At 45.7% G+C, this 20,029-nt stretch overlaps 4 protein-coding genes across 4 annotated transcripts; 2 read left to right on the top strand and 2 right to left on the bottom strand.

Moving 5' to 3' along the window:
* The first annotated feature begins 126 nt into the window (after nt 1-126).
* Nucleotides 127-3,917, top strand: eif2s3 (eukaryotic translation initiation factor 2, subunit 3 gamma). Its single transcript, XM_029528980.1, has 12 exons — nt 127-206; nt 970-1,033; nt 1,140-1,267; nt 1,501-1,622; nt 1,736-1,830; nt 1,928-2,086; nt 2,188-2,322; nt 2,414-2,508; nt 2,610-2,754; nt 2,860-3,029; nt 3,210-3,382; nt 3,568-3,917. Exons 1-12 carry the CDS (start codon nt 138-140, stop codon nt 3,629-3,631), a joined length of 1,419 nt encoding a protein of 472 aa, XP_029384840.1. The 5' UTR covers nt 127-137; the 3' UTR covers nt 3,632-3,917.
* A 765-nt stretch (nt 3,918-4,682) lies between these two features.
* Nucleotides 4,683-8,778, top strand: lrrc31 (leucine rich repeat containing 31). The gene is made up of 10 exons (XM_029529463.1): nt 4,683-4,801; nt 5,407-5,598; nt 5,843-5,986; nt 6,145-6,312; nt 6,427-6,591; nt 6,930-7,112; nt 7,231-7,398; nt 7,486-7,650; nt 7,818-7,973; nt 8,162-8,778. Exons 1-10 carry the CDS (start codon nt 4,789-4,791, stop codon nt 8,506-8,508), a joined length of 1,701 nt encoding a protein of 566 aa, XP_029385323.1. The 5' UTR covers nt 4,683-4,788; the 3' UTR covers nt 8,509-8,778.
* A 119-nt stretch (nt 8,779-8,897) lies between these two features.
* Nucleotides 8,898-11,190, bottom strand: lrrc34 (leucine rich repeat containing 34). The gene is made up of 10 exons (XM_029529641.1): nt 11,123-11,190; nt 10,719-10,828; nt 10,583-10,647; nt 10,398-10,484; nt 10,051-10,179; nt 9,881-9,976; nt 9,655-9,809; nt 9,416-9,571; nt 9,195-9,321; nt 8,898-9,116 (listed from the first exon to the last, which is right to left on the bottom strand). Exons 1-10 carry the CDS (start codon nt 11,188-11,190, stop codon nt 8,898-8,900), a joined length of 1,212 nt encoding a protein of 403 aa, XP_029385501.1.
* A 305-nt stretch (nt 11,191-11,495) lies between these two features.
* Nucleotides 11,496-17,666, bottom strand: mynn (myoneurin). The gene is made up of 9 exons (XM_029529640.1): nt 17,642-17,666; nt 16,982-17,044; nt 16,050-16,323; nt 14,954-15,948; nt 14,640-14,799; nt 14,286-14,464; nt 14,091-14,183; nt 13,879-14,004; nt 11,496-13,465 (listed from the first exon to the last, which is right to left on the bottom strand). The coding sequence occupies exons 3-9, from the start codon at nt 16,313-16,315 to the stop codon at nt 13,050-13,052; spliced, it is 2,235 nt and encodes a 744-aa protein (XP_029385500.1). The 5' UTR covers nt 16,316-16,323; nt 16,982-17,044; nt 17,642-17,666; the 3' UTR covers nt 11,496-13,049.
* Between the last annotated feature and the right edge of the window lie 2,363 nt (nt 17,667-20,029).

The following is a 20,029-nucleotide window of genomic DNA, read 5'->3' as shown; positions in this document are numbered from 1 at the left end:
TTGATTTTTTTTATTAAAGAGTAGGATTGACGTTTATTTAATTTAACGACTGACGACAGGAAAAGAAAGACGAGTTGTTTTTCTCAGTCGATCAGGCATTCGCTGCGGACGCCTTCTCCATTCCCTTTTCATCCAAGATGGCGGGTGACGAGTCTGGTACAACGCTTGGTCAGCCTCATCTGGCCAAACAAGACCTCGGTTCTTTGGTAAGTGTCGGTTTCACTCATTTTACGGCTCTGTATTCGTATTTCAGCGACTGTCGGTCCGTAAAGCCGTGAATCCGGTCCACTAAAGGCGGCAGTTCTTCACGGTAACGGTCGCCGCCTCTACCCGGCACATGACGGCAGGCCCGGCGGGGCGGAGAGCCGCCGACAACCGCTTCAACTCTTATTAACGTTTACAATTTAGACAGACGTCTTAACATATGAGTGACTTTGTATTCAGTCACTTGTATTGTCGTTTCATGCGTTCCTTGTCATCGTACTGTAGCTTTATTGTAACACCTTGTTAGCTTGAAACGAAGTCGTCTAAAGAATCAATGGCGATGGAAGCGCATGAGTTCATCAGCAGTCTTTATGCTTTTAACTGTCCAACAGGAGCTGCTTGTACAGCCGAGGGCCACATCACTACGGGGTGTGTTTATCTGCACCGCCTTACCTTAGAATAGAATAGAATCGAGTCAGAAACAACTTACTTTGTTCATTTAAAAGCTGTTTTGTTGTGTGAGTGGGTGATACTGAACGAAACAATAACATGCCAGAGAATCGGTCAGCAGCCCAGTTACATATTTTCAGGATCCTCTTCGTCAGATTAAACAGATTAAACTTTGGTCTGTATGTTTGCCGTCAGTAATGGTTCAGTTGATGTGCTGGCCCCCTTTTGTTCCTCTTTTTCTGGGGGAATGCAGCGCAGTAAAAACCTGTAACGCTGTGTTGTTTTCCAGTCTAATGTGTGTGGGTTTCTCTCCAGGATGTGTCCATCCTGACACCTCTGTCCCCAGAGATTATCAGCAGACAGGCCACCATCAATATTGGTATGGATAAATCATATTCTGAGATATTATTGTTTTCCTGGTGGTTAGCCCACCTGCTCCTATCATGGAGGCTGTTTTTCACTTTCTCTGTCCCTCTTTCTGTCAGGCACCATCGGTCATGTGGCCCATGGAAAGTCCACAGTCGTGAAGGCCATTTCAGGTGTTCACACTGTCAGGTTCAAGAATGAGCTGGAGAGGAACATCACCATCAAGTTAGGATATGCTAATGCTAAGGTAAGCACTGAAACAACCTGTTAACGTCATCCTCCCATTCAGAGGACAGAGCCAGTGTTGTCGTCAGTTCCAAGCTGATAATTGAGAGGAATTTTGTTTATGCTGTAGCACTGAAAACATAACATTGCAGGAGAAAACGTGATGGTTTCCCTCTCAGAGGGGTCATAATAGAAACACAGCCCTTGTTTGGAGAAGGTGATAATCACTCGTTTTAACACTCCATTGTGTCATAGATCTATAAACTGGATGACCCCAGCTGTCCCCGGCCAGAGTGTTATAGGTCCTGTGGCAGCAGCACTCCAGATGAGTTTCCCACAGACCTCCCAGGCACAAAGGGAAACTTTAAACTGGTCAGGTGAGACTGAAGAGGTTGATGTTGTCCAGGAAACACAGATTAGCTGACTGGGGTTGTCAAAAATTCCACACTCAAACAGTTTAACAATTTGGAAACACTCCTCTTTCTCCCAGACATGTGTCATTTGTTGACTGTCCCGGTCACGACATTTTGATGGCAACTATGTTGAACGGTGCTGCCGTCATGGATGCAGCCCTCCTGCTGATTGGTGAGTGTCCCTGTTTGGCCTCCAATGAATGAACGTGTTCTTAACTCCCCTCCTGGTTGGAAATGATCTGAGTTTTGTTTTTGCTGCTCTCCTACAGCCGGTAACGAGTCATGTCCTCAGCCCCAGACATCAGAGCATCTGGCAGCCATAGAGATCATGAAGCTGAAGCACATCCTCATTCTGCAGAATAAGATCGACTTGGTGAAAGAGAGCCAGGCCAAAGAGCAGTACGAGCAAATCCTTGCCTTCGTCCAGGGTGAGTCAAAACAAAGCCAGAATCTTTAGAAATCCAAACCATATGAGAAATTAAATGCTTGTTCAGTTATGCTAAAGGTCTCTGTCACGTTTCTCCTGCAGGCACAGTGGCAGAAGGAGCTCCCATCATTCCCATCTCAGCCCAGCTCAAGTACAACATCGAGGTGGTTTGTGAGTACATAGTCAAAAAGATTCCAGTCCCCGTGAGAGACTTCACATCCGAGCCCAGACTCATTGGTAAGAAAAACCAATCAGCTCTACTCAGCCATGTCCTCTGTCTGAAGTGAAGGTGAACATCCATCCACATTTATTTTCCTCCATCTTTCAGTCATCAGATCTTTTGATGTCAACAAACCCGGCTGTGAAGTTGATGACCTGAAAGGAGGCGTGGCTGGAGGAAGTATCCTAAAGGGCGTTCTTAAGGTGAGCCACAAGCAAGCAATACTGAGACCCCCGATATCAGTCTAAGATTAGAGAGGATGTATCTTAGTTCATGAATGATGATTCTTTTTCTGGACCTACAGGTGGGTCAGGAGATCGAGGTGCGACCAGGAATCGTGTCCAAAGACCAGGAAGGAAAACTGATGTGCAAACCCATCTTCTCCAAGATTGTCTCTCTGTTCGCTGAGCACAACGACCTCCAGTATGCTGCTCCTGGAGGCCTTATTGGTGCGCTCACGTTTCAACCTTCACTTCCTTTATAGTGCTGAGAAGTAGCTTCATCACACCAGCAGGAAGGAAGAAAATGGTTTTCATATAATGTTGTTTGTGCAGGTGTGGGCACTAAGATCGACCCAACGCTGTGCCGTGCTGACCGTATGGTCGGTCAGGTGTTGGGGGCCGTCGGCGCGCTGCCAGAGATCTTCACCGAGCTGGAGATCTCCTACTTCCTGCTCAGGAGGCTGCTGGGAGTCCGCACAGAGGGAGACAAGAAGGCCGCCAAGGTGAGCAATGCATCATGTAGCCACAGTGTGGACTGTGATCGGATGATGATGATGAAGAAGGAGAAAGTTTGCCTTGGCTGTAACTGTCAGCAGGTTCTGCAGAAATCGTGTTGTGTCAGTTGTTTTGGTGTGAGGACGCAGTGTGGTGACGACCCTGTCCCTCCGTTTGTGTCCCTGCAGGTCCAGAAACTGTCCAAGAACGAGGTGCTGATGGTGAACATCGGCTCACTGTCGACAGGCGGCCGTGTCAGCGCCGTCAAGGCTGATCTGGCCAAGATCGTCCTCACCAACCCCGTCTGCACAGAAGTCGGAGAGAAGATCGCTCTGAGCCGACGAGTGGAGAAACACTGGCGGTAAGAACGATGTCCCAGCAGGACCAGTTTAGAGAGAAGGATGTTTGTTCATCTGCAACATGAAGGCCAACATAACTGATTTATCTCTTTTATCGGCTTCAGGGAAACAGAAAACAAACTGGTTCAGTCCGTGCTTGTTTTTTCACATGTCGTCTGATCTTAAGTGTCCTCTTCTCTCCTGACAGTCTGATCGGCTGGGGACAGATCAGGAGGGGCGTGACCATCACACCCACGGTGGATGACGACTGAGGCATCATTGCAAAGCTCCCATCAGACTGACAAAATAACCGTCAACACTCTTCTTGGCATTTTTTGTTTTTTGTTTCCACATTAAATAAGGAAGGAAGGGAACAGAGCAGGACATATCGGTGGTTTAAGACGCCTCCTCCTTCTGAGCTGTGCTTCCTCCTCTGCAGCTACATCAGAGGAGAGGAGGCGCTTTAGACTGAAAATCCCCAGAGAAGGTTCATCTGCAGACGACCTGTACGGTCCAGGTTTCAGGCACAAATAATAAAATACATTTGGAAGAAACACACTTGTTTGTTTGTTTGGTTTCATTAATGTTGCAAATGCAAGTATTACATCATGAAGATTATATTAAATAATATTTTTGAAATCTCAAGTAAAGAAAATTAATCGTATTTGAAGATTAGTCACAAAAAGTTTCTGCCTCAAACCTCATAAATGTTTGGATCTGCTGCTGAATGTGATAGGAATCATTTGGAAGGACAGTTGGAGGATGGATGGGTTAAACAAAGAGGGTCAGACATTTTTTAAAGATGAACTGTTAAAACACTTTACATTAAAAAAAACATTCCACGGGGTTTCAAGCAGGGCCCTTTATAAGTAATTTGCTGTTTTGTATATATAACAGCAGGAAGCAGTTGATTAAACTGCTGTGATTCAGAGATGAATCTAATTTTCATTAAGGAATCTAAATTTTTAATGAATGTTCAAACTAATAGTGTGAAACGAACTGTGAGAGATGGCTACATTTAACAGATTAGAGCGGTTTGTGACAGCAAATGAACTTTTAATATATTGAGTTGCTACATAACGTTTTGATCATTTCCCGCTGTCATCGTTTTCCGTGCATTTATTTTGGAAAATGAATTTAAAAAATCAAATTTTTGTGTCATTAAATAAACCACATTGTGATATTGTGTCGGTATTTTTGTCTATAATAAGTGCTTTGAAAAGCATCGGGTGATGGGAGCGTTTGCCGAAGGTGTTGTCGCACTTCCGGGATGAAGCCTCCTGACGAGCACGGGATCTGACGTCATCCAGGTGTGAACGTGAGAGCCGAGCGGAGTCAGACCGGAGTCAGCAGAAGCTGCAGGAATGAGTCAGTCACAGACATCGATGATTTCTGGAGAAATATAACTTCATCAAACCGTGAACGCGTCATGGAGTCTGCAGGTGAGTGAAGGATTCACTGATTTCTGGAGGTTTTCCTGATTCCTCCACTTTGACCTCCTCACCTTCCCGTGAAACCGAAAAGAAGTTTGAGCCCTGAAATGTTCCATAGAGCTTCTTTTGTTGCACATTTGACATTTTTTAATGTGTTTTGCTTCTTGATTTCATGAATGTGATTCTGTGATTAACTAAACAATACACACAAGTATCCAGAGAGTAATCTCTTATTTTATCTCCGTCTTATCTTTCACATGATTATTTGAGGTCAACTGAATGAATGCCTTTCTTTCCAGTTAAATATCTGCTTTTTGAAGAATACAATCACTTTATAAAAAGTAAATATGGATTGTTTTTTAATTTAATGAAGCATCTAAAGGAACAAGGTAGTTTTCCTTCAACATGTTTTTATCTGTTGATTGAATATTGATTTCTGATTGGTTTATAAATTAACAATAACCTGCAAACATGCACATAGTTTCAAATCTTCAAATTCAAGCATTTGTAATAATTAGTTCTTGTTTTAAGGCTCAAGTTGAGTTTGTTTAAAGGATTTAAGCATGTTTTTGGTTTGTAATGTCATCTCTTTTTTCCTGCCTCTCATTGGTCAGATGGTCAGCGTGGGCGTGATGGCGGCAGCCAGAGGCGTTCCCCTCTTGACATCATCATGAGCCAGATCCGCCGCAAACGCACACCCTCCGACAGGAAGCCGTTGGGGCGCTTCCTGTCCCGAGGCTCGGACCGGACGGGGATCCCAGAGGACGGAGAAATGGAGGCCAGAGAGGAGAGAGTACAGAGCCCAGGTTTGTTTTCAGGAAGCAGAAGATCATCAAGTAAAAATCTCGGATCTCAACTTTCCCATTAACTTCACCTGAGTTCAACAAACATTTTGCCTCCATTGTTCTTTCTGGGTTTAATGCTCATCAACTACATCCCTTAAGATTTGAGGTCTGATACTTGATGTATCAGACCAGATGTGCCAGAGTTTACTGAAACTTTTTGAAAAGTCTGTAAAAGTTAACGCTCGTGTGTGTTTGTGTCTTTCAGGTGTCACAGAAGCTGCAGAGAGCGAGCGAGACATCCCCTGGGGGCGAGTGTGTATTTTCCTGCAGAAGCTCGGAAAGAAGGCCGACAGCCGGAGCCTCAGTCTGGCTCACTGTGATCTGACAGCTACAGACCTGCTGGAGCTCGGTACACGCACGCACGCACGCACGCACACGCACGCGCGCGCGCGCGCGCACACACACACACACACACACACACACACACACACACACACACACACACACACACACACACACACACACTCATTTTGAATGCTTCATTTAAAGATGTCCTCATCTCCTCAGCGACGCTGCTCCAGTTCCTTCCTCAGCTGGAGGACATAGATGTCTCCTGGAACGAGCTGATTGGTGGAAGTCTGAAGGCGTTGACCTCTCACCTTCATCAAGTGGGCGGAGTCAGGACGCTGAGGCTCTGCAGCTGCAGACTAATCGCTGATGACATCACTGCGCTGGGTGGGACTTTAGTCTGGACTTTAGTTTGATTCTTATCATTTAGGGGAGACCACGTGGAGTCCAGGCATCAGGCTTTTTGTTGTCAAATAATAAAAACCATGTGTGGTTCTGTAGGTGATGCCCTCACCTGCGTCCCTCTTCTGGAAGTTCTCGATTTGTCGTGGAATGGTGGCATCGGTGGCGGAGGTTTCCAAAGCCTGCTGGGTAAACTTCCCCCACCACTGAGGGAGCTTCACCTTGTGTCCTGTCAGCTCACAGCAGCTGATGCTGCAGCTCTGGGTAATAAGATCAGAATCAACCCCACAGTCTGCCTAAAGCATTTCTATTTCAGGTGGTCATTTCTGATATTTCCCATAATGCTTCAGAAGCAAGCATGGTAAACAACTACAGGCTTAGTGATTGGACCAAAACAAGGTATTATTTTAGCTGCAAAGCTGAGAATAATTCAATGAATTAAATTTCCTCTGAACGCTTCACATCTTTGAATAGACAGCTTCCACAAACAAACAGCCAAACTTAAAACATTTAAGGAAAGAGTCAACAATAAAAGGCAAACTGTGGAGGACCAAAGACATGAAGGTATCAGTGTGTTTCTGAAAGTCCCGTCCTCGTCTCAGGGGGAACCATCCAAGCTTTCCCTGGGCTCAGCGTGCTGGACGTTTCCTGTAACCCTCAGCTTGCACAGGAAGTGGACGGTGGCGGCTTCAGGGAGCTGGCCGCCTCTCTCTCTCACACCGCCTCGCTCACCGTGCTCCGATTCCAGGCCTGCGGTCTGACGCCGAGCGGCCTCCGTGCCCTGGGTAAGTCGAGCTAAATGGTGCCACCATGTGGTCTGAGCTGTGGACCAATGTGAAACCAGGCTGCTCCCTCCATAAATCATCAAATCAAGACACTGATGACCCCCCCGCTGTCCTTCAGGTGGGGTGCTCCGCTGCCTCCCCTCCCTGCAGCAGTTGGACCTGTCCTGTAACAAAAGTCTGGCTGGTGGACTGGACCAGCTCACCCTGCACCTGGCTCACCTCACACACCTGGGGAGCCTCGACCTTCACCTGTGTGGTCTCACACACGCCGACCTGGAGGCCCTAGGTGAGCCTGTGTGTGTGTGTGTGTGTGTGTGTGTGTGTGTAGGTGTGTGTATCTTACCCCAGCAGTCATGTGACTCCCCGTCTCCAGTCCAGGTGCTTCCTTCTCTGACGGCGCTGAAGGAGCTCAACGTGTCATCCAATAAGGAGGCTGGAGGCGTGGTTCAGCCGCTAGTCTCCGCCCTCCCTCTGACCCAGATGAGGCGTCTGCCGCTCAACAGCTGCAGCCTCAGTGAGGAGTCGCTCAGTGCTCTGGGTAAAGACGATAACACCAGTACAACCATCAGCACCTTAAACAGTCTGCTTTGCATGTACAACAAAAGTATGATGCATCTGGTCTTAACCTGGACGTCAGTTGTGTAGATTATTGTGTTGAAGTTTATTATTGTGAATATTTGAGCTGTGTGTGTGTGTGTGTGTCAGCCGTGGTCGTGCCGTTCCTCTGTTTCCTGGACGTTTCCTGGTCTAAGGTGGTCGGCGGCCGCTCGGCTCTTCTTCTGGACGCTCTGCAGCCGTCAGTCCTTGTGGAGCTTCGCCTCAGCAGCTGTGACCTCTGCACTGACGACCTGCGTTCCCTCGGTAACAGACAGTGATGGCTTTATTTTTCTAACCAATCAAACGCCGGCTGGCTCCTGCTGGTGTTTTATTTATGAAACACTGGTGGTCACGGTGGCTTCCTAACTTCATTACCCCAGAGGATCATGGGTAAAGGGTTTCCCCCTCACTCACTCACTCACTCACTCACTCCCTCCCTATGTCCTGTGCAGCTGCAGCGTGCAGACGGGGCTGTCTGTCGTCTCTCCAGCTGCTGGATCTGTCCTACAACAGCTCGGTGGGAGATGACGGCTGGTCTGCGCTGTTCACAGCAGGAGGTCTGGAGTCCCTGCAGGACCTGGACCTCAGCCTGCGACCTTTGACCTCTGCTTCCTGCTCAGCTTGGCTGCAGGCATTGCTCAGCGCTTTGCCTCAACTACCGGTGCTGAGCCGCCTGGCCGTGCAGCGGTGGACCATGAGCTCTCAGGACCAGCAGCAGCTGAAGCATTGCCTGAGTAAGAGGAACGTCCTGCTGGACTGGGAGGGTGCACCATCATCATGGAAGAGCCCAGAGGAGTGAAACACCTTCAAAAAATTATTTACAGTTTCCTGATTTTGTGACCTCCACATGTTAATATTGTATATAATCATGATGCTGGCGGTCCTCTAAAACTGACTCCCTCCTCCCCGTTATTGAATCATTAGATGTGAATGTGTAAAGAGAAAATCCCTATAATTACCATTTCCCTTTATTTGTGGATGTAAATCTTTGATACTTGAATTGTTCCAGGTGCTCACTGTTGACCTCCATCTGTTTAAATCCTTTAAAACAGTACATTAAACATTTACATGTAAAACAGATGTTGATGTTGGATGCACTTTTGGTTGGAAGGGGAACGTTTATTTATCACAGCATCATTAGTTTGGGGGTGTTAGTAGACGTGTGCAGCCTTTTGGTTTACTCAGGGCTCAGCACGGCTGCAGAGGAACAAGCTGCTGGTTCTTGAAGCTGGACTCTGGTCTGGCAGGGGGGTTTGAGTCGGAACATGTTCCTGCCACACAGCTGTAATATCGTCTCCTCAACTTTGTGAAGACCTCGGCGAGGAACACCCGACCGTCCACCTCGTAGGCGCTGACGTCTGTCCGCTCCGGCAGCAGGCGGCCACCAGACATCAGCTCTCTGAAGGCCTGAGGAGGAGCAGCAGTTTGACGCGTCTGTTGTGTCCGAGTGAGGCAACAACACGTGTACTATCTTGTGTGTGTTACCTCACACACAGGCTCCTCCAAGTAGTTTCCCCAGATGTAGACGTGTGTTAGAGTTGTGTTAGCTTTCATGGCCTCAGTCAGAGCCAGCAGACCTTTAGTCCTGATGTTGTTGCTGTTGACAGAACACCTGATGAGAACAGAGTGTCAGCACACGTTTTGATTTTAATACAATAATTAGAAACATTTCTTCACGTTGGAAGAATTGTGTGTGTTTGACTCACTCCTTCAGGCCGCAGCCTGGCCAACTGATGGCCTCACTCAGGTACACAGCACCCTCATCTTCAAGCCGATTGGATGACAGATCTATGATCTGCAGGCTCGGGTTCTCCTTCAGTAACCCAGCGAGATGCTGCGTGCCGTCACGGGTAACGCGGTTGCTACAGAGACGAGGTGAGGCAGAAGAATAAACATCCATGTGAACCCTCAGCTGCACCGGATCGTTTGATGCTGCGGCTCCTACCAGCGCAGGTCCAGGTATCGCAGGCTGTGGTTGAACCTCAGGCCCGCTGTCAGCCTCTCCATCCCGGCGTCGGTCAGCCCCATCTTGCCCAGGTGGAGCTCCACCAGGCTGCTGTTCATCGCCAACATCTCAGAGCAGTGCACGGCCCACTCCTCCTGAGAGACGGAGGTTCAGGTTACAGTCCAGCAGCTGATACTGACACATCACAGTGACGCTCTGTTTATACCTGGTGGCTGAAGAGCAGCGGCCGGCTGATATCCACAGAACGAAGACTCCTGTTGCTTTTCAACACGATGGTCAGAGCTATCACGCTCTGAGTGGCCTGAAGTTACAGTGAGGGAGACGATCAGTAGGCGGTGAGATGTGCAGCCATCATCAGCAGTGCTGTGTGTTTACCAGGTCACTGTCAGCCAGCTCCAGCTCCTGCAGGCCGGTGTTCACCTGCAGCATGTGGGCCAGGTACATGGTTCCTCTGTTCCCGATCTTATTGCCTGACAGCCTGAGAGAGAGCAAGCTGCTGTTACCCTGCAGAGAGAAACAGAAACGTTTCCAAACTTCGACAGGTTGACGGATCCTGTTCTCCTGTAGTTTATTTTAACACTGTCCGGCAGACACTTTCCACCGAAAATAGTCCCTGAGTTAAGAATATTGCCCCTGTTGGTGTCAGATAAGTCAAGGCCCAAAAAGTTGAAGATAGAAAGATACTTACTCAAGTTCACTCATTCATAAAGTAAAATCCTCACCTTCAGGCTCCTGCTGAGTATTTCCGCCCCGTCTGTCAGAATGTCGTTGTAACTCAGGTCCAGTGAGCGCAGAGCCGAGCTCTCCTCCTGCTCAGTGCAAACACACACTTTAACATAAACTATGGCTGCAACATGGATCATGGACATACACATGAGCTATTACTGTAAATCCCTGAGGTACCCACCTGCAGGAGCTCAGCCAGGTGTCTCACTCCTTCATCTGTGATGTGATTGTAGCTCACATCAAGTCCTGCTCACACACACATTCAAAATGAAGTGATGTAAATGTACCAATGTGTGTCCTGATCGTGAACTGCTCACCTGTCACAGGTTTGTTTTTCAGACATCCACTCAGAAACAGACAATCTTCATCGTTGAGTCTTTGAACGCCTCTCAGGAGGTTATTTCCGGCCAGTTTCAAAGTAAAACTCCTGCCAGAACCACAAAACGGAATTTAACAGCAGTTTTACACAAATTTAGATAAAACACACAACAACAACAACGAAAAGCAACAACATACAGCAAAAAAAAACAACAAAAAAACACACAAAAGGGAAAATTAATTTGGGTTGTTGAAAACTTGTGTGTCGTGTTTGTAAAGACTGACCGACACTTTAGGATTCATTTGGAAACAGCTCTTTGATTTTCTGACAGAAAAACTCAAAATTCGGTTCATTAACATTTAGTTTGGTTTTATTTTAGGTTTAATTAAATTTCCTTCTTACTCATTCAGCTTCGTCTTCTCCAAAACTTCGACAATTTGCGGATTTATTTTTATTTCCCGTGTTGCCATCTTTGTTGCCGTAGCGGTCGAGTTGCCATGGCAACAGCGGAGACGGCGTCCGGCAAAGGACACAAAGTCAAAATAAAAACCAGAAAACAAATAAAAACTAAAGTAATGCGTTAGCGGTTACAATCAGCACAAATCTAGAATAAATAGGTTATTGATCAATTATAAGAAATTCATTTTTAATTTAGTATCTTCAATGTTATTTTTTAATCATGATTTTGTATTATATTCAATGTTTTCTTTGACTTGACTCGAGTTTTCTTACTGAATGTGAAGAAATAAATGTGCCACACTCTTTGTCCCTTTTTGTTGTTTTTTTATTTGACTTTCCTGTTCTGATGTACAGACTTTAAACAGTAGTGAAGCTGTGTACGTAATTCACATTTCTGTACAAGTAATGCAGACGTTTAACCCCCCAGAACAAAGTAAGGAAAAGAACCAAACAGCTACTTTCAAGTTAATAGAAATGCTGCATTTCACACTGCAGTTTTCAAACTTGAAGCACAAGCTGTTTTAAAAAAAGACTAACTATTTTACACTGAAAACAAAAACCTTGGTTTGCATCAAGATGAAGCCACCATCACATGTTAAACACTTACAGGTGAAAAATTTCTGATAAATAAAATCATTCCTCAGGGTGAAAACGAAGCTGCTGCTAAATACACACGTCTATTAAAACAGTGTTAGAGTTCTGTTGCTTGTCTCATTCCACAGTTACTCTACATTTAGTTAGTCATTCATCTGTAACTGAGCTTCAACAGAAAAGTAACTCCAGCCACACATCACTGTTCAAGAACAAGTTGTTATTCTGATGTTTTTTTTGGAAGGGTGGGTAAGTATTAAAATAAAAATTTACTTTGAAAATCAGCCACATTGGGAAGAGTTTTTAGCACATTCCTGACGCTACATGAGATGTTAAGGAGAGTGATGAACTAACACACGGCTGAAATGAGGACTGATATTCAGACTTTCCAGTTTTTTAACAGGCAGGTTTTGACCAAAGTTCCCATACAGGCTCAGATCAGGCACATCCTGACATCTGCACTCAATTCTCCAACTTCTCCACATAAGGTGATTATTTTGGATGAAATAAAAGACGGCCAGAAGACTCCTGCTGTTAACTGACAGACTGACTGTGGTACTTAGGGACAAACTTACAGAATTGTTTATCGGTGGAGTGGAAACACTTGTGTCACCCTGTTACCTGTTACCGTGGCTGAGATTCCTGAATTTTCTCACAATTATAACAAATCGATTCTGCTGGGTTTTCTAGCTTCCTGTGTCCTCTCAGAGAAAATGTGTTTGTGATGTTTGTGTCAGTGACAGACTCAAGAGAACAGCCTGAAACATTAGCTTCCTCCGTGTTTGACAACTTGGGTCTTATTTTTCTATTTTTTTCCCTCATCATTTCTACGTTTACAGCAGACATCAGGAAACAGAAACGTCACTTCACCTACAAGCAGCTTTACGCCGTATCCAGATGAGCAAAATTGCTGGATAAAAGTGTGTGGACCTGAAAAGTTAGTCAAGCACCAGAGGTCAAACTTGGACCGAGACATCAGTGATGGATGTTTAGAACAAATAATTTTTCTGTCTGCCTGCTTGTGTTTCTGGTCTGTCTGATTTATTTTAACTGATTTAACTTCAACACTCAATTGTTAAAAAAGCAAATTACTGTCAGGGACAAGGGAAGAAACTGGAAAAATAAGACCAAACTGTGATGAAGCAGATGTATCCTTCATGGACATATCACTACGTGTTGATTAAAGAGATATGAAACTGACTTTGATACAAACGCAGACTGACTGACGCTTGGTGAATCGTTTCACCACAGTGACCTTTGACCCCACTGTGGCCAGGCCTCACTGCTGAGGTTGGTTGTTTTCGGCGGTGTCCACTGTCCTGATGATGACGATCTGCTCCAGGCTCTGGGCCGGGGAGGGCGGCGGCCGCAGCTGCTCTACCAGAGCATGGAGGGTGTCTGAGTTGATGGTCTGCTCCTGGTCCGCGTCGAAGGTCACCTGGTCGGTGGAGTTGATGGGTAGGTGGGTGGGCTCTGACTTGAAGCCCTCCATGATGGCAGCGGTGGTGGTGGCGTCGGCGTCGGCTTCGGTGGTGGTGGCATCGCCATCTGTGGACGGAGCTATGGCTTTGGGGTTGGGGGTGGCGGGTTCAGGGTTGGGCGGCTCTCCTTCAGGGATGGACACCAAACCTTTGTTTTCCTGGGTGAGTTTGCTCTGGACGAAGGCAACAGGATGACTGGAGGCCAGGAGGACGACTGCTCAGACACACAGAAAAGAAGTCAGATAGTACTGAAGTCTATGGGAAAATGTCCCTCCTCCCCCTCAGTAAAAGTTCTCCTGATGAGCTTATGGTCTCAGTCTGAAATACATCCATTTTCCGTTTAGAGGAAAATAAAACATAACTTACTGCAGCCTTTTTATAATCAGACAGAGTCTGATGTCAGTGTGTTTTTATGTATTAAATTATGTCACAGGTTTCCAGTAGTGGACTTGGCTCAGGACACGCGTGAATTTTCTGTTTAAAGAATGTGGTCTAAGAATTGAACCTGCAATGTCTCCTGCAAGAATCTTGGGTGCGTTCACACCTGAGAGAGATATGAACAGCAGGTCTGACCAGGACCAGAGTGTGGGATTCATTTCAAACGACGTTATAAAAACACACACTCACCAGCTCTGGCTCTCTCCTTGTGTTGCCGGACTTCATCAGCATGAGCCTTCTCTTGGTGTTTGATCATGTTCTTCACGCTGGCGAATCTGTTTCCGCACAGCAGGCACTGCACCCCGGTGTTCCCCTCTGTACACACACAAAACATCACTCGAACATGTGCGACCTCATCTGAATGTGAACGTGTTTGTATGAATGCTGTACTGGACACTCACCTGGGTGAAGTCGTCTCATGTGTTTCTTCAGTTCTGAAGACGTCACAAAGCGTGCGTCACATTTTGGCTGAGAACATTTGTAAGGAGTCTCACCTGAAACACAAATACGGTCGCCAACACACACAACAATATGTTTAACAGCAATTCATGGTGTAAACAAGTGAGTCAATAATAAACACAGTTAACTCATCTCACCAGTGTGTTTCCTTGCATGTGCGATGAGGGAGGAGGAAACGGAGAACGACATGCCGCACAGGTCACACTGGTACGGTTTCTCTCCCGTGTGTCGTCGTTTGTGATACGTCAGGGTGCTGGACTGAGCAAACGCCTGACCGCAGATATCACAGACGTATGGTTTCTCCCCGCTGTGCAGTCTGTGGAAAACGAACAAATAAAGAAAAAGCGTTAATATAAACAAATGGCACGCCACTAAGAATCTGCAGGTTTCATCAATAAATGCAGCAGCTTTAAGCTGTCAATGCCCTATGTTGAAACTTCTCTGACCTCCAAGAATAAATAATCTGAACTATGAACAGAGGCAGAATGTACCTGATGTGGATTTTGTAATTGGATGATGTTGCAAACTTGAAACCGCAGCGTTCACAGGTGTACGGCTTCTCTTCGCCGTGGTACATGCGGCGGTGAGCAACCAGCTGACACTTTTGAGCAAAACATTTGTCACAGTCGGAGCAACCGAACGGCTTCTCACCTGCAACAAACAGCAGATACCAGAGAAGTGGAGTGAGACAGGAGAGGAGATAAAAAAGGAAAATACACCAATGACAACTTTCCTCTTCTGGGACTGAGTTCATCAAACATGTGCCGACCAGAACGCACGTTTACAGATGTGTGACACTGCTCACCTGTGTGAATGCGCAGGTGAGTTTTCAGCTGCGTGGCTTGTCTGAAGGATTTGGAGCAGAAGATGCAGACAAACGGCTTCAGGCCTTTATGGATTTTCTCGTGGCGTCGCAGGCTGCTCGCATCCTTAAACAGTTTGTTGCACTCGGTGCACGACAAAGACAGCTCGTCCATCTCTGACGGATCCTGCTCTCCATCTTCACCTTCCTCCTCCTCCTCCTCTTCGTCATCCTCGTCATCTGCTCCCACCGACCCGCTCTCCTCTGCTTCCTCTCCCTCATCCTCCATCCTCCTCCTGCCCCGGCCTCTGCCCCTACCTCTCCCCCTGCCTCTCCCCCTCCCTCGACCTCGTCCTCTCCGTCCCTCCCCGCTGCTCAGACGAGGTTTCTTGGTCGGAGAGTCTTCCTCCTGCGAGGGGCTCCAGTCTGCAGAAGTGTCCCCAAAGTCTTTCACACTCGTGTCAGAATCATCTAAAGACAGATCTTCGTTATGATAACTTCCTCTTCCTCTTCCTCTTCCTCTACCCCTTCCCCTCCCTCTGCCCCTTCCTCTGCCTCTTCCCCGCCCCCTGTAGGCCTGGACTTTGGGTGTGCCATCAGCTGAGCTGCTGGCTTCTGGCTGCTCGCCACCAAGACTCTTTGGCCTTCCTCTCTTCCTTCCCTGCCCGCGTCCAGCACTCTTTGGTGTCGTGGGGGTGTAGTCTTCATCACTTTTTTCTCCCTCTTCCATATATGCATCTCTGATCTCACCTTCCTGCTCTTTGCCTTCCTTCCCGTCTTCATGCCAGTCCCTGGAAACTGAGACAATAGACAAGGGAAGTGGGGAGCTGGGGCTGCCAGGAGAGGCTGCACTGGAAGGAGAGAGACCAGCCTGTTTATCTGCCTCTGACTGGGACACGTCGCCCGTCTCGGACCAGTGGGGAATCTCCTCCAGATACTTTGTGGCCTCCGACATTCCCAGGAACACAGCTGCTCGGCGAACAGCTGCTTGTCTGGTGCTGAAACCGTGTAAACAAACATGTCAGTCAATGACCTAGAATGAAAAATATTGTTTAATCTGAATTCTCCTCAAAGAAGCCCACGTTAAAACCTGGTTTACCTGCTGAGGTTCATCTGTCCAGTGTATATAAATTCAAGAAGCTTCTCCAGGGCGTAGCGGCTGACCTTGTCAGGATCCAAGGTTGTGACCTCTTGAGCTTTTTCAGCCTGAGCGGAGAAGTACTTGCTGAACGCAGCCAGGATGTTGCGGTGAGCTCTGAACTCAACATCTCTCACCATTATGGTTATGTCGCACAAGAAGTCCATTTCCCGCTGCTGATGCAAACGCTGCAACAGCAGCTTCCCGTGATTGGTGACATGAGCCATCTCTGCTGCTGGAAAACAACAGAGACAGTCAACATCACTGTCATGAATGTCAGTTTAAAGTCGCAGGTTTCCTCTGGGAGGCGCAGATGCTAAAATTGACTGATATTTTCATTGTGATCAGCCACAACATCAGAACTGTGTGAATAGGTTTGTTTTAAGCCATTTAAACAGCTGCTACTCTTACTGTTCAATATGTACAAGACAAATCAAAACCCATATGAATTTGTTCTGAGTTGCAGTTACCTCAACTTTCTCTTCCTGTAGGACATATTCAACTCTTTTAGAACCACTCTGACAAATATCAGCGATCATATTTCTATTTACAGTGACGCTGACTAAAAGCATAAAATGCACAAACAAAATTCTACATTTATATAAAAGAGTGTTCAAGTTCTAGCAAAAGTTTGTGTAGGACTATTTGCAGTGGCGGATTACTCCACGTTTGGTTCAACAGAGCATCTCTCTGTTGTGTTGTAACAGTTTCTATAACTTATACTATCCCTTAATTATAGATTCATTTGTCCATTATCATTCAGACGACTTTCTATAGACACTAAAATATTGTTTACAATCAGTCATAACAGAGAAAAGCAGCAACATTATGAAATTCGGCGGGGGGGCTGTAGTTTGAAGGTTTCTTCATAAACAACAGAACATTAAACTCACTCTCAGTTGTGATGCTGAGAAGTTGGCAAACAGCTTCACCTCCTCTTCAGATTGCAGATTTCTCTGTAGGACAAAATGATGGAGAGTAAATAATCGCGCAGACAGACAATAACCCGCTCACCGTAACAACCTGAAGAATTACTCTTATAATTAGTTTCTCTTAATAATTAATTTTTCAGTCGATGTTAGCTTCTGAATCAGTTGGCAGGAGAGATGGAGAAGAAACTGTTTTGGAAAATAAAAGCTCCCGCCTGCTTCCTGAGCAGGCCTGCGGCTGCGGCTAACGCTAGCAGCGGTGTGGCTGCCCGGTCCGGAGCCCTTCAGTGGGTCGTTGGTCGCCTCACACACATTAACGGACAGTGTTTGCACCGTCCAGGCCTCCTCTGGAGCGGTCACAGCCGCCCGGGGGTTGATACAAGCGGCTGCTCGGTGAGGCCGAAGCTAACTGTTTTCATAGCGGCAGAAAGCGCGGAAAACATTATGCTCTTATTTCGAAGGTTTGTCGGTTTGTACCGGCGGGGCCGCCGTAAGTTGGAACAAAATGCCAGAAACACGCAATTCCGCCTCGAATCGAGCAAACGCGGCGTTCGCTGCGTTATTTTGGTGCAAATAAAAGGTCTAATTTGATCCAGAGAAAAGTAAATAAAAGCAGTAAAGTACCTTCTAATATCCGCGATCTCCAGCCATTATTCTGTGACGTCAGCTGTTCTCGCGAGAACATCGCTTATCAAAGATGCTCTCGAGAGTCAAGATGAGCAAACGCCCCGCCAAGACGACGGACGGCAGAGAGGGGTGATTACATCTCAAAACTCGACATATTTTAGCAGAATTGAGGGTTTAATTCTTCTGAAAACCAAATAATTTCTATAAAATATGTATTTATTCAATTTATTAATGTTTAAAATTCCAAATTTTTGGAATATATCCTTTTTTTTAACTTAAAAGTGTCATTTGGTGACTGAAATGGGAATGATAAAGACAAATTATGCCTACTCCATTTATTAACTTACACAATGAATGTAATTATCTGTTTTAATCGTATCTTTAATGATCTGTCTCTTTTTCTCCCTGCTTATTTACATAAATACATCCTCCTAATATTCTCATCTGGGCCCTTTTCACTTTATGTTGTACATTGCTTTACACTCAGTGGCACTTGAATAGATTCCAGCCTTCTCACGTAATCTAGAAGTTAGTCCTGGAAAACATAAAACATAAAGAAGTCTGTCAGGTTGTCATTTGATTCATCACAGTTCCTATCTGACAGCACATGACTAATCAGCTCAGTAAATCTCAGAAAGTATCTGAATTAATCTCGTCTGCTGACCTCCAGTGGTTGAAGTTAGCCACACACACCCTTCTGTCAAACCTGAGGCTTGGACCTGGAATGAAACTTCGTGTTTTTTTCCCCCATAAATTGTTGTCAGTAGTTTAAATGTCGACTTTGATTCGGCCCCTCTACTCACATGTATGTGCTGAAGAACAAAATGCTTCTTTTTATTGTGTCTGGATTAATCTGATTCCAAGTTATTGCAGCATATTCCAGTAAACTCCTCGTATGAAATCCCAGAGCAGCTGAAAGATTTCAGTCTCTGCAGGTGGAGTTTAATGAGATAAGTGGGCTGAATGCTGCACTGAAAATCACTCAAACAGTCAGCACATGAACTAAAGAGCCCGCTGTAATTCTTTTCAGATTAATCTCATGAATCTGCACCAGAAGCATCATTTTGGTGTTCCAAAGTACCATCCAGGGAATTTTTCCAACTAAACCTTCTGTCACACTGATCTCCTTTAGTGTGACACAGAGCAGAGGAGGAGCACGACAAACATCCTGCAGCAGCATACATAGGTGGCAGGATCTGAAGCTTTTATGGACTCACAACGACTCAGATTTAATTAAAAATCCACTCTGTCCGACAAATATCAATTCCATCTCAACCACAAACTGGAGGTTGTTTCCAAAGCAATGGAAACCTAAACGCTATGATATTCCAATTAAAATTACATGTTATTTTATGATAATTTAATTGTTCTTTATTCTACAGTCTTCTGAGGGCGTCACTGGTTATAGTGATGGTGGTTTTCTTTGGTCTTATGCTAAAAACGGAAACATTAAGTGTTGTTATCTTTATTGCAGATAAAGATCCTCTGATTTATCAGCTCAGTAAACATTTTCCTGATCAGTTTATGGTCTCAGTTTCTAGTTTACAGTCTCCAATTCAACATGACGTTCATTTTTGTATTTATTTTACATATTTTATCACCAGCTGTGTGTCTTTTATCTTCAGTCTGGCTTTATTTTATTCTGACATTTGATTTTTTTGAGCTACAGTTGCTTGGACGAAGTGCTCCCTTTAAAAAGTAATCTAAAATTGCTTATTATTATTTCATCGGCGTTGTGAGTGGGGAAAAGAAGAAGTGAGCCGAGAGTTTACAGCCTTTTACTTCCTGAGATTTCCCGTTAAGCAAAAGCACCGAGGCCTGGGGAGATGAGTGACTGATGGAGTTATGGTGGTTTTATTGATCCCTTTGGACAGCAGACAGGCGCTTCAGCTACCCAGAATACATACACAACAGAAACACAAACGGAGGTCACGTTATGAAAAGATGAAGCAGAAATCGTCCTGCATTCCTCTGAAGGCAGGGCTGTAGAATTAAGGCCTTTTTGTGACAGATGTTCTTTTATATTTTAACATATTTTAACATCAAAAACTGCAACTCACCTCATCTGTGAGCTGCTGGTTTGAGCTAAAGGTTCAGAAAATGATGTGATCTGATGTGAAATATCAGCATCTGCTCTGATGATCACGAAGCTTCTGATCAGTCTATTCACAAACTGCACGTCTGCTGCTTTATTACCTGAGCAGGAAAACAGATGCTGTGAAGCTGATTGATTTACTCTGACACCTCCTGCTGTGCTCGAAGTGTGTGTTTGTGTGGGCGGTTAATGAGACCAGAGAAGAAGAGTTTGAATATGAGATAACAGTAACTGACTCTTCAGCGATAACAGGATATGTGGTGAGGATGAGGAGGCAGATCTGTGTCGTC

This window comes from Echeneis naucrates, chromosome 20, assembly GCF_900963305.1.
Source record: "Echeneis naucrates chromosome 20, fEcheNa1.1, whole genome shotgun sequence".
Taxonomy (NCBI): Eukaryota; Metazoa; Chordata; class Actinopteri; order Carangiformes; family Echeneidae; genus Echeneis; species Echeneis naucrates.
This window is presented reverse-complemented; position numbering and strand designations above follow the sequence as displayed.

Coding starts and splice junctions, on each gene's coding strand:
- lrrc31 (XM_029529463.1), top strand. Junction 5,987..6,144: donor TACAGACCTGCTGGAGCTCG/GTACACGCACGC, acceptor TCATCTCCTCAG/CGACGCTGCTCCAGTTCCTT. Junction 7,651..7,817: donor GGAGTCGCTCAGTGCTCTGG/GTAAAGACGATA, acceptor TGTGTGTGTCAG/CCGTGGTCGTGCCGTTCCTC.
- mynn (XM_029529640.1), bottom strand. CDS start 16,315: ATGGCTCATGTCACCAATCACGGGAAGCTGCTGTTGCAGCGTTTGCAT. Junction 14,800..14,953: donor TCACCTGCGCATTCACACAG/GTGAGCAGTGTC, acceptor TGTTTGTTGCAG/GTGAGAAGCCGTTCGGTTGC. Junction 14,005..14,090: donor CATGAGACGACTTCACCCAG/GTGAGTGTCCAG, acceptor GTGTGTGTACAG/AGGGGAACACCGGGGTGCAG.
- lrrc34 (XM_029529641.1), bottom strand. CDS start 11,190: ATGGCAACACGGGAAATAAAAATAAATCCGCAAATTGTCGAAGTTTTG. Junction 9,322..9,415: donor CCAGGCTGCGGCCTGAAGGA/GTGAGTCAAACA, acceptor TGTTCTCATCAG/GTGTTCTGTCAACAGCAACA. Junction 9,117..9,194: donor TGGAGGAGCCTGTGTGTGAG/GTAACACACACA, acceptor GCTCCTCCTCAG/GCCTTCAGAGAGCTGATGTC.
- eif2s3 (XM_029528980.1), top strand. CDS start 138: ATGGCGGGTGACGAGTCTGGTACAACGCTTGGTCAGCCTCATCTGGCC. Junction 2,323..2,413: donor ATCCGAGCCCAGACTCATTG/GTAAGAAAAACC, acceptor TCCATCTTTCAG/TCATCAGATCTTTTGATGTC. Junction 2,755..2,859: donor TGCTCCTGGAGGCCTTATTG/GTGCGCTCACGT, acceptor TTGTTTGTGCAG/GTGTGGGCACTAAGATCGAC.